This window comes from Sceloporus occidentalis, unplaced genomic scaffold, assembly GCF_023333645.1.
Source record: "Sceloporus occidentalis isolate IW3139 unplaced genomic scaffold, rSceOcc1.0.p SCAF_1, whole genome shotgun sequence".
Taxonomy (NCBI): Eukaryota; Metazoa; Chordata; class Lepidosauria; order Squamata; family Phrynosomatidae; genus Sceloporus; species Sceloporus occidentalis.
The window spans coordinates 51,522,169-51,539,112 of NW_028316981.1; the positions used below are offsets into that span (position 1 = coordinate 51,522,169).

General features: G+C 41.3%; 1 protein-coding gene across 2 annotated transcripts in view; it reads right to left on the reverse strand.

Moving 5' to 3' along the window:
* Positions 1-4,754: 4,754 nt before the first annotated feature.
* LOC149321400 (netrin-4-like) overlaps positions 4,755-16,944 on the reverse strand; it is a 104,704-nt gene continuing 92,514 nt past the window's right edge. For both annotated transcript variants that reach the window (XM_089521064.1, XM_089521054.1), the window contains exon 10: positions 4,755-6,739. In XM_089521064.1, coding sequence (XP_089377190.1) covers positions 6,603-6,739 — 137 coding nt within the window. In that variant the 3' untranslated portion in view covers positions 4,755-6,602. The remainder of the gene's footprint in view (positions 6,740-16,944) is intronic.

The following is a 16,944-nucleotide window of genomic DNA, read 5'->3' on the forward strand; positions in this document are numbered from 1 at the left end:
TGTATTGGGTTGTACCCAGTTGTATTCCATTGCTTCTGTGAATAGAAGGGGAGGCAGCGTATTTTTTGCTCATTTGCTCTTACCCCTGCGCCCCTCCAAGGTCTGCTTCAGAAGTTGGGCCATCTATTGGGAAGTGCATGAATTAATGTGGGAAGCTGGGCAAGAAAGGGAATTGGCAAAAAAATCCTCCACTTTCTATTCATGGAAACCTCTGGAACTGGACACAACCCAGTTGATCTTGTCAGAGGGGAGTGATCATGAGAAATTATTACTGGAATGAAAGGCCCGTTAGAGGTGACCATTTAGGGAGATGAGTTTGAAAGAACCATGTTGCAGGCAGAAAAATAATCCTCAACAAGAGGGACATTTATTAGGGAAATACATTCTTGGATACCAATAACCTGATCCATGTTGGAGAATGTCTTCCCTCATCACAGAACAGCCATGAAGAGAGAGGAGGGTTCAATCTCGGTCACTTCTTTTTCTTTTACAAAAGAGGGCAGTCAGTCACTTAAATAACCCTGTCTGAACTAGACAATGTTATCTGCCCCAAATGCTTTTGGGATAGCTGGCTGACAGAGGAACGAAAATCAAGCAGGCAAGGAAGATACAAAATCCTAATCTCTCTGCCTAAGCCACCTCATTCCTGGTGGAAAAGCAGCAGCAAGAACAAGTGCAGAAGCTGCTGTTTCTTCCAACATCTGGTGGCCTGCTTATGGCTTATTTGCATTCTTTTTGTTATACTTTCAACAGCAGCCAATACTTGAGGTGGTAACATAAGCTTTTGAAAAGTGATCTATCCTGTATTAACTTTCAAAACAAAGGATAGGGGGATATTAGACCTGTCCTGCTCCTCCCTAAATAAGCCCTTCTGAATTTGCCTAATTTGGGGTGGGAAGAGGACTTCATTTCTATTCTGCAAGGACTTGGTGTTCTGTGTGATAAAAACAAAAATATATACTGCTTTATTGCTTCTGCTTTATTGGCTTGACTTTCTTGCAGCTTAAGTATTTTACAAATCTTGACACATGGCTGCAATTCCCATTCTACAGGTAAGGGACTGGAGTTTTTCAGGACCAGGCTAACACTATCCCTGCACTGTGTTCTCAGTTTCTAAAACTAGTTAGATTGCATTTTGTCTCCATTCTAATTTTAGTTGTGATCCAGACTCAATGTTAATCTATAACTGTAGGTTTACTCTTCAGGTAAGGTAAGTGGAAATTTGATTCATTGCTTAATAGTAGTCAACACATGACTTTCTTACAAGATCTCCCATGTGTTTTTGTGGACTGTCCAAACCCACACCAACTAAGAACAATGTGCATCTCTTATGTATTCTCATTCACTGGAGATGAGTTGATATATTAATCATGTTATGTTTTGTTGACCCCCCCCCCTTTTTTTTTTTTTTTTTTTTTTGTTTAAATTAGCAGACAAAGGTACATGCAAAAGTTTTAGCAGTCAGGTATACGATATTATACTCTGAAATCAAATCTAATCATCTAATATTTCTAGACAGCTGACCTAACTCTTCTGCTTTGGCACTTAAAATCTAGCTTAAAATAAATACAGTTGTGTTAAGTTAATGAGCTTTAACTGGTAGTAATGTTAGATCCCGTGTCTTTTCAGCTAGTAGTTGTCTTCTACACAGATATCAACCTGTTTAAATAAGATGTAAATGGGACTCATGGCTGTCTCTTCCATGCCCTTCCTTAAGTGCTGTCTGATCTCTGGTGTTCACTTTTCATTTAATGAAGTGGAGTGGAAGTACCAGCTCTCTGTCAGCAGTTTGCTCCTGGGAATGGATTGCAGGCATTTAGAAAGTGCATTCTCCTCTAATAGAAAAGAGTGTGAAAAGGGCTCTCAGCCTGGATAAAGAGCAGTCAACAAAACAGATGCCAAAAATGCTGAAGTGATAAAACGCTGGCGCCTAAGCAGCTGAGATCTGGTCTCAAGCAGTCAGATAAAATACAGGACACTTGTTAGGAGAGGCATTTACTTGAGCTGATCCTTTTGGGGAGGGAAACAAGTTGCTGGCTATTAAGGACCTGTCAGTGTAATGCTTGACTGGTGTGGTGTTCTGCTGTTTCCTAAAGTTTTTCATGCCATATGTAATGTTATGAGGATTTATTGTATGTTACACTTACCTCTATCTGGGTAGTAATGTGTCCTATAGAGGAAGTGTGGGAACTGTTATTCTGTATGAACATACTAATGTTAGTATCCTGCCTTTTCTCATATGAGCTCCAGGTGCTTCCTAGACATGGCTCTCTCCTACTATATTCTCAGAACCATCTGTTGAGTGGTTCACATTGCACAGTGAGTTTAATGATTCACTGGGGACTAGAATCTGGACCTCCCAAGTCTCAGTCCACACTGCTCCTGCTGGCTTTTAAATGAAGGGCAGCAACTGTACCATAGAGGACCAATTTTTGTTTCCTCTACCCACCCAAAAAACTGCAGTGATACATCCGAAACAACCAAAATTGTCCAAAGGTAAATCAAAATTGGAGGTGACTTCCATTTTGATTTGCCTTGATTCTTGACTGTTTTTCAGCCCCCTACCATTTGGGCGGGGGGGGGGGGGAGGTTATAGGTTCATCCTGTAGGGATGAGGATTGCCTCAACCTCATCCCTACAGGGGTGGTTTGACTATGTAGGGAAGTTTTGGGATAATTTTTTACCCTCAAATATTAAATGAAGGAACCTCCAGGGACCTTGGGAATATCCTGCTGGCTAAAAAAGAAAGGGTGGGGAAATGTGCTCCACAGGCCACACTTCCCACCCTTGGTTTAAACACTGTATGATAGATCCACCCAAAAATGGTTCAATCCATCTATGTGAAAAAGAGAAAAGTATCCTGATCAACATTTTATAGCTACAACTGGTTAGATCCACACTAAAGAAATGCAATCCTTGGGACCAGTTTATCGTAACTTAAAACCCACTGAAGTAAAAGACTTTACATAGAATAGATGTAAGGTTGCATCTCCACAAATCTGTTTTCTGATGGTGAGGCAGAGGGAAAAAGGAGAGAAGTCTGGTGTATTAGTGGAGTTCTGTTCAATGGATGTTTTAGGCTGGATCCAACTCAATGTCTGTGTTTTGCAGAACTTCTTTTCAACATTTGTATGGATGACATGTACACTGACTATATGATAAAAGCAGTGAGTCACACACCCAGCTTGAGTGTTTCGCTTCACATATAGTGGTTTGTCAACAGAATTGAGCAACATCCTAATCCAAAAGCCCCTGAACCCATGTATATCTTAAATTTTCTCTTGGAATGAAGCAGAAGCACAAGAGTGGGTTTGGTGTACATGAGCTGTCCAGTTGGATCAGTACATTGTGTTCTTTCAATCCCCGTATCTTTCTGGTTTATGTGTTTGACCACAACCAGTGTTTCCACTTTTTCAATCACACACACACACTCACACACCCCATTACACCACATAATTTTTCCTGGGGTGGTTACCACTCTCATTTTAATCTCTGCAAGTAAATCAGGTTCCATGAAATCTTGAATAGCATCAGTTGCCCCTGCCCTTCTTTGCACCCACAAAACTGCAGGTACAAAAGCAGAACTTGTAAGAAAGGTCTTTATATAAATGCAATACTTTAGGTTTAGCGATATGCAGCCAATCTAGCTCTTTACCTGACATGTGAAAAATCAGCATTACAATTAGACATTATAATATAAATGTAGTGTTTACAATAATGTGTTCAAATAGGCTTCAGCATTTGAATGAAAACTGAATAGCTAGAAGAAATGTCTTGTCAGAGGTTACCTGAAGTGTATACCAGTTCCTAAACAAAAGGAAAGACCAATAATATGTAAAAAGCCTTGTCCTATGGTTATGAGTCATTTGGTCTAATTTTTAACATTACTGTTCCTGTAATCTACTGCTCTTCCAGGCTTTCAGGTGAGGCTGGTCTCAATGGCCACACAGCATTCAAAACAAGTCTGAAAACAACAGTACACATTCCTGATCAGATAATAAATACATGTGTCCTTAATGAATGCCCTCCTTAGGATGAAAGTCTTCTACACTTAATGCAGGCTGATCAATGGCTATTGTATATGGTTGGAAGCTGGAAAATGCCAGTCTTCTTTACTTGCTGCTACTTTCTCCTTCTCTTAGAAATGGATACTCTTCTCCCTTATGGCAGAGGTGGGCACATGTGGCCCTTCAGTTGTGTTTTCCTACAGATCGCATCAGATTTCGCCAGCACAGTCAATGATGAGGGATTAAGGGAGCTGCAGTCTAAAAACATCTGGCAGTTGCCCACCTTACCATAAGAAAAAGATGCTATTTAAATGAAAGTACTGTGAATGGTTTCTGTAAATGGGTGCTCATTCAAGCCAAGCCTTCACCTTTATTAACTTGCTGCAAGACTCAAGGGGAAGTTCACAATAGAAACTGTCCATAATATAAACTTGACAGATTTACAATGGGTTTAAAAAATGATTCTTTCCCTTAAGGAAAAAAAATGAGTAAAGGACTAAATGTGCTTGTAATAATTTTTTTTAAAGGGACAGTCTAGTAGTTGACACCGTTACAGAATAGCATGGCTGCCAGCTGTATTGCAGAGCAGAGATAAGATGTGGGGTATGCAGAGCTTGAGCCATGGAGGAAAAATCTTAAATCCCAGTGATTGTCCATGCATGCTCATAGCCCGAGTCTCCACATAAACAGTGGTTCACATTGCATCTGGCAGTCTTACTGGAAAAGTTGGGCTTGGTAAAGACCACATAGAAAAGAACATTTTTAATCATAGCTTTCCTCTACATTATCACATAACAAAGCATGAAGAGTTGCTAGGAGGCCATTTGCCTCTCCAATTTTTCTGTAGAGCAGATCTGACTGATCAGCAAGCTGTATGGCACCAAGGCAGTGCAAGAGGCTGACATACCTACCTGCCTGTACTGACTCAGTAATCAATTGAATAACATTTTGTGCTTGAAGATCTACACCTCAGACTTCGTGGCCCTGCTCTCTATATGCAGGGTGTTGGCCAGCAGAGAACATTAAATCTCAGGAAGATTTATCTGACCCTAGTTTGAACACTTTGGAAAGTCTTGCTCTGAAGACTTCTTTAGACCAAATCCACACACCTGAAGCAGGACAGCACGCAACCAACTGAAAGCAGGCACAAGTCTGAAAGTGGCTCTGTGAATATCTTCACATGAAATATTAATAGAACAAAATTTAAGAATCAGAACACATTGGAAAGAGAAATTGATTAACCATATGGCTAGCCCAGTTGTGGCCCTTCAGATATCTGATTGCAATTCCCATTAGGTTTAGCCAGTAGAGTCATTGGTGAGATCATAGAAGTGGCAGTCCAAAAATACCAGAGTTGCTGTTTACTACCCCTACAAAATTTTTCCTTGAATCGACAGTCCAATACATCCCTTTTGCCACATCATGACTTCTTTAAATGCACCAACACCAAATCAAGCCAGGTTCCAGTTGACAACTACCAAATTGCATGTTGATAGAGCCTTTTCCCCTTGCAAAGTAAATGCCGCTGGCCCCAATAGTTCTTTACAGTAGCAATCTTCCAGAAAGTTGGGTGGTCCAACGACTGACAATGGAAAGGCAATGAGTGAGCAGATCCCTGAAGAGTGCAAGTAGACTCACCTGTATAGGCAGAAGAATTGTTGAGCCAGCATATGCCTTGAGAGAACTGGGCCCCACAGAAGGCCAATCCACGGGCTCTAATGCAACCAGCCTTCTCCCACCGCAAACATATCTAGCCACCTCCTTTTCCCCAAATGCCGTGTAGAAAAGCAAAGAGAAATCTCTGGAAATTCCTGCCTGCAGGATCAGATCCTATCTATATCCTCCACATCACAGAAACCTTGGAGGCCTAAGTGCTGGGGACCCTCTTATCCTTCCCTATACTCACAGGCTCTGCCTGTTTCCCTGGCAAAATACAAGCACAGACATAAATATATCTACAGAATCTTTCAGTTCCAGTGCAAACACCAATGGGTCACTCTAGGAACCCAAGGGGCTGTATAATTTCAACTGTAGTTTGCATAGTGAGCTTGAAAAGGGAAAGGACGGCTAGATTAAGCAAGAGTGCCATGATAAGCCCAACCTGTGAGTAATTCTTACTCTTGCAATTTGGCAACCTTGTAATTCATCCCTCAGGACCACTTCAAAAGAGCAGCCTCACAAAACTGAATGTTTCACTGCAGCAATTGCATGTTTAGTCATATCAGGTTGGTTCATGGATGCAGCCAAGTCAGTTTGTAGCCCATGTACATGGTGGGTATTTGTGTGTATGTTTATGTGAAAGCTCTGGAGAACCATGGAGGGATGCTATCAGCTGAGCTGTGAGTTATAGGTGTACAGAGTCAGTTAAGTCCTGAAGGTTTTTCTGTATGGATGAGATGAGGATTGTTCTCTTGAAAAAAATGAAATGGCACAAATTTCCTTCTAAAGCATGTAGTGGGAGGGGACAAAGTGAGCCTTGTTTTTAAATTCCCCTTAGCCAGAAATGTTTTGATTGACAGTAAGAAAACTAACTAGGCTTTTCACTGCAACAGTACTAGCATGTAAAGTTCATGGCTTTCACTTTGAAAGAAGATACTATTTGCATCCAGTTCGAATCATGTCGGCTACGATTTTTCCCCAGTGCGCTTTCCAGGGCTTCACCAAGCTGTTCATATTCACAAGGAGCTTGTTGGTCCGTGTATCTTCCTGTCCTGCTATCAGGTAGTCTATGCCTGGTTTGAAAAAGGATAGCATAAATTAAATTAGAAGGTTCCCCCCCCCCACACACACACATATTGATTTCCCAGCTAGAACCCCACGTAAAGATATCATCAGATTATTTGCAAGGGCTGCAATCTTAATACAAATTAGCTCAGCCTTTGTATGATAAAGTATATAAGTTGAAGTGCACTGCATGGCACTATGTGGGACATCTGATGAAGGAAAACCTTTTAAGATGCGAGTGCAAAATGGGGAAATTCAAAATGGAAAACTAAATGGGGAGACAGTCTACGATTGTCAACTGTCTACAAAAGGCAACTCAACCTGTTGTGCTTTTAGTAGATAACAGATGAAGCTTTCCACATCCTTAAGATAAATATCACCTAATGTCTGCAGTTGCTTTTGAAGGTTACAGATGCTGGCTGAAAAATTGGCAAATATATGAGGAACTAATAGTGCTCTTGGCAGATGCTTTTCTTTTAAAAGGTTGTCTCCAGTTCCAGAATATCAGTTCTAATCAGAAGCAGTGGATTTTCCCTGCTGTAGTAATTTACATATATGTGTACAGCTGATCTTGGAGATGTCTGTGCTCCTTCTGAAGCAGGAGATTGCAGTTTAGAGGATGCTCCTGGACCTGACATTGTACTTTCATAAACACTGGGGTGTCTTTTACCAGCTATATCTTGTACACTAGCTGAACCCTTCCCTGGAGAAACCAGACGTGGTCTCAGTGATTCATACCCCAATGTTTTCATAGAATTATAGAGTTGGAAGAGACCACCAGGGCCACCCAATCCAACCCCTGCCATGCAGGAGTACACAATCAAAGCAAGTCTGACAGATGGTCATCCTGCCTCTGTTTAAAACCTCAAAAAAAGAAAAAAACCGAGACTACCACTCCAAGGGTGTGTGTTCCACTGTCAAACAGCTCTTACTGTCAGGAAGTTCTTCCTAATGTTGAGGTGGAATCTCTTTTCCTGTAGTGTGAATCCATTGTTCCATGCCCTAGTCTCTGGAACAGCAGGGAACAAATTTGCTCCATCTTCCATATGACATCCTTTCAAATATTTTAACATGTCTCTTAATCTTTTCTTCTCCAGGCTAAACATACCCAGTTCCCTAAGCTGCTCTTCATAGGCCATGGTTGTCAGATATTTCACCATTGTGGTCACCCTCATCTGGACATGTTTCAGCTTGTCAATATCCTTGAACTATGGTGTCCAGAATTGGACAAAGCATGCCAGGTGAGATCTGGAATTTCCAAGTTGGATAACTGTAACATATTTTATGCAGAGCAGCCTTTGAAGACAATCAAAGTATTATTTGATTAAAAATGCGACTGCCAAAGTACCAAGTGGAGTCGGCAGATTAAGCACATTATGCTGATTCTTTGCCAGATGTACCAGTTATTGTTTTGTTCCTGGTTCTGCTGGTTTTAATTTCATAACAACTCAGACAACTACCTAATGAGTCAGACAATTGGTCCATTTAGCTTAGTAGTGCCTATGGTGAGGACGTATCTTTTCAGAATTTTGAACAGCATTCTTTCCCATCCCCATCTGGAAATGTGCGGGACATAAATCTGGGGTCTTTTGCATGCAAAGCATGTGCACTACTCACCAATGGCTTTTCCTTCTGGGCCTGAAAACATATTTAAGATTTAAAGGGTTCATTTCAGCTCCAACCACTGCCAGGTGTACAATGATACCTAGCTTTAGAAATAGGGCTTCCTGAGCATGTGTCACCCAAAATGTAGAAGAGCCTCCAAAGAAGTGGACCCTGGTTCCTGTACATATTTGAAGAGTACTGTTTATGTTCTTCCATGACGAGTAAGATTAACTAATTCCTATTTCCTTCTTCATGTTCTTTAACATGATGTCAGACTATAAATGGTCTGGGCATAAGTACACCTGTTCCCTCCATATTGTGCTCCCCAGAAATTGGTACTGAGAGATGCACTGCCTCTAATGTTGGAGGTGAAGCATAGGTATCCTGAATAGTACCCACTGTCTGACTGTTTAAAACAGTATGCACTGTCAACCTAAGTCTGTTCCTCTAACAGAAAACCTGCCAAGACCCAAAGGTCTACATTGCTGCTACGTATTTTTGAGTGAAGAACAAAAACACAATTATGACAGTAGTGTAGTGTTCCAGTTGGCTGCTGAGCCGCCTAAAGGGGCCAACTTAATCTGTATGAGCTCTGCAGCTAAGCCAAGATGATGGTTAGATATGACAAATGCCAACCCTGTATTTTTCCTGGTATAACAATACATTCCTCCCCCCCTTACACAAATTCAACTTCTTTCAGTAGGGATCTTTTACAGCTGCTCAGACAGATCCAGGAAACACAGTGTCTATCTTCCTGTCAGATTAGAGACATACTCCTTAAAAGGTGGGAGAAATCTCAAATGAGACTATTTCACAATCATGGCACCCTGCTCCCACCTCCCCCTCTCAAACTTAGTGGGAGTCCAAGTAGACCACAAATTGAACATGAGTCAACAGTGTGATGCAGCAGTTAAAAAGGCCAATGCAATTTTAGGCTGCATCAATAGAAGTACAGTGTCTAGATCAAGAGAAGTAATAGTGTCACTGTATTCTGCTTTGGTCAGGCCCCACCTGGAACATTGTGTCCAGTTCTGGGCACCACAATTCAAAAAGGACATTGAGAAACTGGAGCATGTCCAAAGGAGGAAGACTAAAATGGTGAAGGGTCTGGAAACCATGTCCTATGAAGAATGACTTAGGGAGCTGGGAATGTTTAGCATGGAGTAGAGAAGGTTAAGAGGTGATATGATAGTCCTGTTTAAATACTTGAAGGGATGTCATATTGAGGAGGGAGCAAGCTTGTTTTCTGCTGCTCCAGAGAACAGGATCCAGAACAATGGATGCAAGCTATAGGAAAAGAGATTCCACCTCAACATTAGGAGGAACTTCCTGACAGTAAGGGCTGTTCGACAGTGGAATACACTCCCTTGTAGTGTAATGGAGTTTCCTTCCTTAGAGGTCTTTAAACAGAGGCTGGATGGCCATCTGTCAGGGATGCTTTGATTGAGAGTTCCTGCATGGCAGGGATTTGGACTGGATGGCCCTTGTGGTCTCTTCCAACTCTAGGATTCTATGGTTCTGTAATTCCTGTGCTGCAAAGAAAACTAACACACAGGATCAGCCTTTTCTCTGCGAGAGAAAAATGACACTTGCCTGCTTGGAGTGAAGGGCAAGATGGTGACCCTCCTCATCCTATTGCACATGCTGAAGTTGACTGCACTGACAGCTAAATTTTATATAACTATCCTCCAGGGCGAGAGCCAGCATGGTGTATGGTTTGAGCGTTGGAGCAGGGTTTGTATTCCAGCTTGGCCGTGTAAACCCACTGGGTGACCTTGGGCAAGTCACATTCTCTTAGCATTAGAGGATCACAATGGCAAACCCTCTCTGAAGAAACTTGCCAAGACAATCCCATGATAGGTACTGCCTTAGGGCCACCATAAGTCGGAAACAACTTGATGGCACACAACAACAACAACAACAACAACAAATCCTTCAGGGTCAGGCGAAGGTACAGGGCACACACCACACTGTCCCTCTAATAGGCATACCTCAGTTGACAAACTCCTTTTTACAAAGACTGTTGATGCCTACACTCTCTCCTTTTCCTCCTTGTCCAGTCATTGGCATTGGGAGGATGAGGAAAGAAGGGTAGAGACCTTTGGTGTCAGGTTTCAGTAGTGTGTCTCCAGTAAGCAGTGCAATAAAGCCTGAGCTGGAAAAGAATGGGATTCTTCTGTTGTAAGCTGTATGTGCCTGCCTACAAAAGAAGGTCAACCACAGCTGCCTCTAGGATTCCTTATTAAGTATGTGTGGCCACCCAAAAAGGACATCATAAGAAAAGTGGAAGCTGGTAGAAGGGGGGGATCCTTGGAGGCATTCTGGAAGTTTTCAAGTGGTCTCTAAAAGGTTCAAAATATTTTTGTTCACTTATGCAAAGATTTCATGGCCTGGTTGTTTCATTTCACCTGTGCACATCTTTAGGTCTGGACAAAAGTTTGTTGAAACATGTTGAACTGCTCTTCTTTTTTGTGTGTGGGGCAAGAACATGTTATTTCTGCCTCTTGTACCATTTTTTTCTGTTAAATAAGAAACATGTTGACTTCATTAACTGAGGTATAACTGTAATGCCACTACTATGGCCTGAAGCAACAGCCTCATTCAGCCTAATGATAGGCTTGATGCTGCTTGCTTGATGACCCCAAAGTTACAATAGAAGCATAAGAGGTGGGTAGTTCCTCCCTCCAGCAAGAGATCCATTTGTCCTGAGGGCAAGTACTAAGAATTAGTTAATTACTTGCAATTAATTCCTTTTCTAATAACAAGGCATAACTTCATTCTCCTACAAGTACTGTATAACTTAATGAGGGCTAATTTAATTTTTTTGCAGTGTAGGTGTGATCTTTAAAATTACTTTTACAGTTGCAAGGTTGCAGCATCACTAAAATGCTAGAAAAGGAATATCACATAATTCAAAGGCTGGCTCAGGCTGTGCCTCATGCTACTGAGACCTATTGTGGTAACAGCAAGATAGATGGCAGAAGTGTGTTGTATCACAAGAGAGCAGCTTGTAGCAAACATGTTATTTTTTAAAAGACTTTTTTAATTGACAAAGTAAATAGATAAATGTTTAAAATGTAATATCATGGTAGTAAACCATGTTATGTGTATTTTTTAGTGTGTATTTTAATTTGTTGGATTTTTACCATGTTGTAAGCCGCCCTGATCGAAGGAAGGGCGGCATATAAATAAAAAGTTTATTATTATTATTTATTATTTAAACTACATTTTGGAGGAATTAGAATGCAACCAGAACTAATTACTTTTTAAATTAACTTTCCAAGCTCTAGAACAGAGGTTCATTGACCCATCTGCCTACAGAAAGCATAGGTTTCATTGGCCCTGTACAGACAGGCTCTTTTCAGCATCATGGCAACATGCTGGGGTTGCCTCGGGGCGGTGTGTGCACACACCCCGCAACCCTAGCATGTTGCCATGATGCCATAGCTGTGCGGCACCATCCAGACGGAGCACACAGCTATGACGTCACTGATGCGCACCTTCCAGATGGAGTCGCACAGCAGCAACATGCTCGCACCACCGCCAGCAGTTTGCAACGGCGCAAAAAGGAGCCTCTTTTCAGTGTTCCTTTTTTTCCCACGCAATTTGGTTGCTGCGGTGCAGCTATGTGAAAAAGAGAGGCCGCTGCCGGCCGCCACTTTCTGGCGGTCTGTACCCCGCCATTGTTTAGTCAATCCATCCCACAACTACAGAGACCCTGAGTGCATCTATACTGCAGAAATAATGCAGTTTGTTACCACTTTAAGTGCTGTAGCTCCATCCTATGGAATCCTGAGATTTGTAGTTTTACAAGGTTATTAGCTTTCTTAGACAAAGTGTGCTCATAAAACTACAAATGCCAGGAATCTGTAGAGTGGAACCATGTCAGTTAAAATGGTGTCAAACTGCATTATTTCTACAGGGTGGATGCACCCCTTGTTTCAAGCATATTGGGGGAAGAAGGAAAGTAAAGAAGCTGAAATGTGTTAATGCTCTCATCATTTCTTTTTACCTTGAGATAATGAGCAGATCACATCTGGAGGGCCATACACATTCTCCAGCCATGGTTTAATAAACCAAGAGGGGAGGATTGATTTATGTTCTGGCTTGCTGTTTCTTATGTCCTTAAAGAATTGATGTCACATGATGACCTTCAATTTCATCTTTAAGAAGGTGGATAATTTTTGTGTGCTTATTTTTAATTCATTGTCTTTTCATTAGAAACATCATTTTTTAAAAAAATTGTAATACATTTTCCATTGCAGTACACCAATAAATTATGTTTTACGATTAAACTCTAAGGCCATGAGATTAGATGTATGGACTTCCTGTCACCAGTCAGAGAAAAACATTAGCAGCACAATGCCACAGAGACAGTTGGGCCGGGAGCCAGATTGCTGTGCACAGCAGAAAGTACTGGGGGACGGTTGCTCTGCCAAACTGGATTAGCGGGGGCGATGGTGGATTCTTTCCTTATTTTTCCTCCCCCCTTTCCCAATGAGAAGGGTCAGAAAGAAATATTTTATATATATTAAAGAAGAAAGGGGAGGTGTGTACAGAACTAAAATTATGGCATGGAACGAAATATAGCAAGTCTATATGTATACAGCTAGTTTCAATATTCCACCTGTCTCTCACCCGTATTGTGGTGGCTCAGAGCCAATCTGAGACAGTGGATGAAGGCTTCAATTGCTCAATTCAAATGCATAAACACCTCTGAGAAGGTGAGGTGTTAAACGTGAAGTGGAGTTAATTAAGTTAATTGATACATTAATTGAGATGGAAAAAAGAATATTTTCATTATGAACAAAATCCCTCCATTCTTTTGTTTTTGTTAATTGCCCTTAAGTCAACCTTGACTCCTGGTGACCCTGTAGATGAGACATCTCCAAGACTGCCTATCCTCTGCTTAGGTCCTGTAAGTTCAGGCCTATGGCCTTCCTGATTAAACTCCCTGAGCCTAACCATCTGGACTGTGGTCTTCCTCTTTTCCTATTACCCTCTACCTTTCCCAACATTATTGTCTTTTCTAATTATTCAGCCCTTCTCATGATGTGCCCAAAGTATGATAGCCTCAATTTAGTTATTCTGACTTCCTCCATTTGTACTTGATTAATAATAATTACATTTCTGTGTGAAGTCGAAGGCTTTCATGGCTGGTATCCATAGTTTTCTGTGAGTTTTTCGGGTTATGTGGCCAAGTTCTAAAAAAGTTTATTCCTGAAGTTTTGCTTTCATCTGTGCCTGGCATCTTCTCTGAAGATGCCAGCCACAGATGCAGGCAAAACGTCAGGAATAAACTCTTCTAGAACATGGCCAAATAGCCCGAAAAACCCGCAAAAAGCTAATTACATTTCTATTTATATACAGATGATCCTTAAACATAATTAGATAGATATTGTTAATAACACTGACGATGTTTCCTATTGTAAATGTTTGATATTTTCTATGTCACAATGGAACCAAACGTACTATAAGCACTGAGATACACACTGTCACATCACACTGGTCCAGGACACAGTGGCTAGCCTTCTTATAATGGAAGGTGTAATTTTTATTACACCTGCTTATGTCTTTTGGTTGAGGCAGACGTTGCCATTTTCTTCCTCTCTACGCAGTGACCAAAACCCCCAGGACCTACTGTGGAGTTGCTGCAGGCCTCTTGATAGCCATTCCATGAAATGGACATACCATATGCTGAGACTTCCAGAGGTCCTGGACTGCTGGGCAGATCACAACAGAAGATATAATCATTTCATGTTTGGCAACGATGGACACAGCCAGATGTTTCTTCAATTCCCCACAACTCTTACCAGGCAATTTGGTGATACAATGTCTCTATGGTACACCCAGAGATCAGTGCAGTTCTGCATGTGAAAGTATTACACTATGCTGGACTGTACAAGACTGTGGACAGTGTTCTTCCCAAAGGCATTTGATTCTCAAAATATGGCCAGTCTGTTGTGGTGGGAAGAGGAAAACAATTGGCCAGTTGGTATTTCAAAGTAAAAACAATACCTTGTTTTTGTTGGGTGTTTCCAAGTTATTTCCAACTTATGACAACCTTACCATGGAAATTTCTGGTGCTGAGAGTGTAATTCACCCAAGGTTGCCCAATGGGTTTCCATGGCTGAGCAGGGAATCAAATCCTGGTCTCCAGAGTCATAGCCATATTCTCAAATAACTACACCATGCTGGCTTTCAAATAAATATACCTACCCCTAAAAATTCTTAGATTCTTAAATTTGCCTCCCCACAAAGTTTATACAATATTGGGGGGGGGGCATTTTGGCTTACCTCTATCCACGCATAACTCATGGGGGGAAAATACTTTGGGGCACTGCTTTTCATGGCATAAACATGGTGGCTAATTGCTGTTAAACAGCCTGTTTAAAGGAGGGGGTCAGAAGTTGGCAGCTCTACCATTAGGTTGTTAATGAACAATTTAAGAGAGCTGTGGGACTGGAGTAACAGAGGCTTCACTTCATTTATTTTATCCCACTGTCACCTCGGATCTAATTGCTTTGCAGGTTTCCAAAAGAAATCAAGAAACTGCCAACCTACTTACTATAGGTGAACTGAGGGATGAGTAACATATTTATACACCCAGCCCAAGGAGCTATTTCTTCTTTAAATTGTCTTCAATTCTCCCAAAAAGGCTATTGTCTGCCCTCTGGCCTTATTTCATAGGGCTTGGTAAATGGAAAATCTAAACAGGGCTTTCAAAGAACACAATGAAGTCAAGTGATAGGCATTCACAGGGAGCAGCTTCTCATGTTAATCATGATGACTGATTGGGTTATAAATGTTATCTTTTAGACAAAAGGCTTCCTTTCGTCAATGTAGCTGTGTGTTTAGTTCCAAGATTTTTTTAAAAAAGCACAACATAATTTATTTGTCAGCATGTGATTGAAGAATCTGAGGTCAAGACAGCAGTGAATTTTGTTACTTGCTCATCCTACCCCTAATGGAACCCAGAAGCTATTAGCAACTTTATTCTCTGGTCACTCTGACATTTAAATGAAAGACTTAATCCAATGCATATTCCCAGGCTCTGGAACAAAACTGCTGGACCTAAGAGGGCATTGCGTATTTAATTTCAAAGTCCCACAAGCCAACTGGAAGGAAGCACTAAGCTGGCAATCCCATGCTTGGAAGTTACTTTTGGGTCTGAAGAAGTTGTGGGTTTTCTTATTAGGAAACATACATTCCCAGCACACCAAAGACTCAGACCAACTAAGAGAATAATGCAATGTCTTAATATGGTCACTAAGTTTTACCATTAGTTCACATGGGTCTTCACAACATGGAAATGATACAAACTTGGTGGTGGCAGGCCATCCCTGATGAGATCAGTAAACTGCCTCCTCACTGCTAATGCAGTCTGGAGGAACTTAAAGCAGTTAAGAAACACTGCTGAACTACAAAACACAGTTTGAACCATAACATTTTGCAAGAAAAGATACAAAGGGGGAATTCTTCTTTGGCAGAACATAGCTGTTGCTGATCCATTTTAGCCAAATAACACCTTTTATTCTATGTGTCTACTAAGGGAAAATGGGCATGGACATAAGGAACTATGGCTGGATCCATTACTGGAAATACAGACAAGAGCTGGGTGAAGCATGGGGATAGAAAATGGCAGCTGGAGATACAGAGAGAAATGAGGGCAGATCTGAATCACCATGCATTTATATATCTTGGCATGCTGTGTTTTTTAAAAAAAGTATGTTCATGAACCAAACCCACTTTCTTCAAGAGTACAGATGTATTCTGAAGAATCAATGCAATTAGTGATGTGACTGATCAGACTCCACCCCTCCTACTCCAATATCAGGACAAGGAGATGGCTGGCATGTTACCATTAATTGGATTTAAGAGGCTAATTTGATTTTATTGTGCTAGTATGTTCTGTGGGGCACTAATGCAGCTACTCAGTAGTGTGTGATCTTGGTCCTCTTAGGTGCAGACCTGAGCTAAATGTGGTTCAGAATAACGTCTCCCAACATGCTTGGTCATGGGAAGATCAGGTGATTAGAAAGACTTCCCCTGCATTCTAAAGCTAGCAAGCTGCCCAGTTCAGAGAAAGAGATGATGCCATCCCTATTGCTGGATCTGAAGCCAGGCTGGGAAACAAGACCTTTTGCCTTCATGTGCCACTGACACCAAAACAGTACTGTGGAAATCAGTAGTACCAACAGAAACCATGCTGATGAAAACTGGCAGCAGTATCACCACATAATAAAAACAATTTTTGAGGTACTTTCCTTGTAGAAGGAAAGAATACATTCTACTTTGCAGACTGACACTCTGCATCCATCACCAGAGATGCTGCTGAATGTGACAGTGGTACCTGGAATCTTAGTAGTAGTGCAGGCTCTTAAACTGAGAAGTTCCCCAAGCAGTTTGTTGTTCCAAACTGCTATTGATGAAGGACTGTGAGAACTGGGAAAGACTGATTAATGGATAGTATATGAAACTATTTTCTCCTCATGAAAAGTTCTATTTATGTGTAAACCTGTCAATCCTGTCATTTCACACAATGGACTAGGATTCTTACTCTTAGGCAGTGAAGTGGATTAGGAGGCCTGCTGCCACTTGAGAGAAC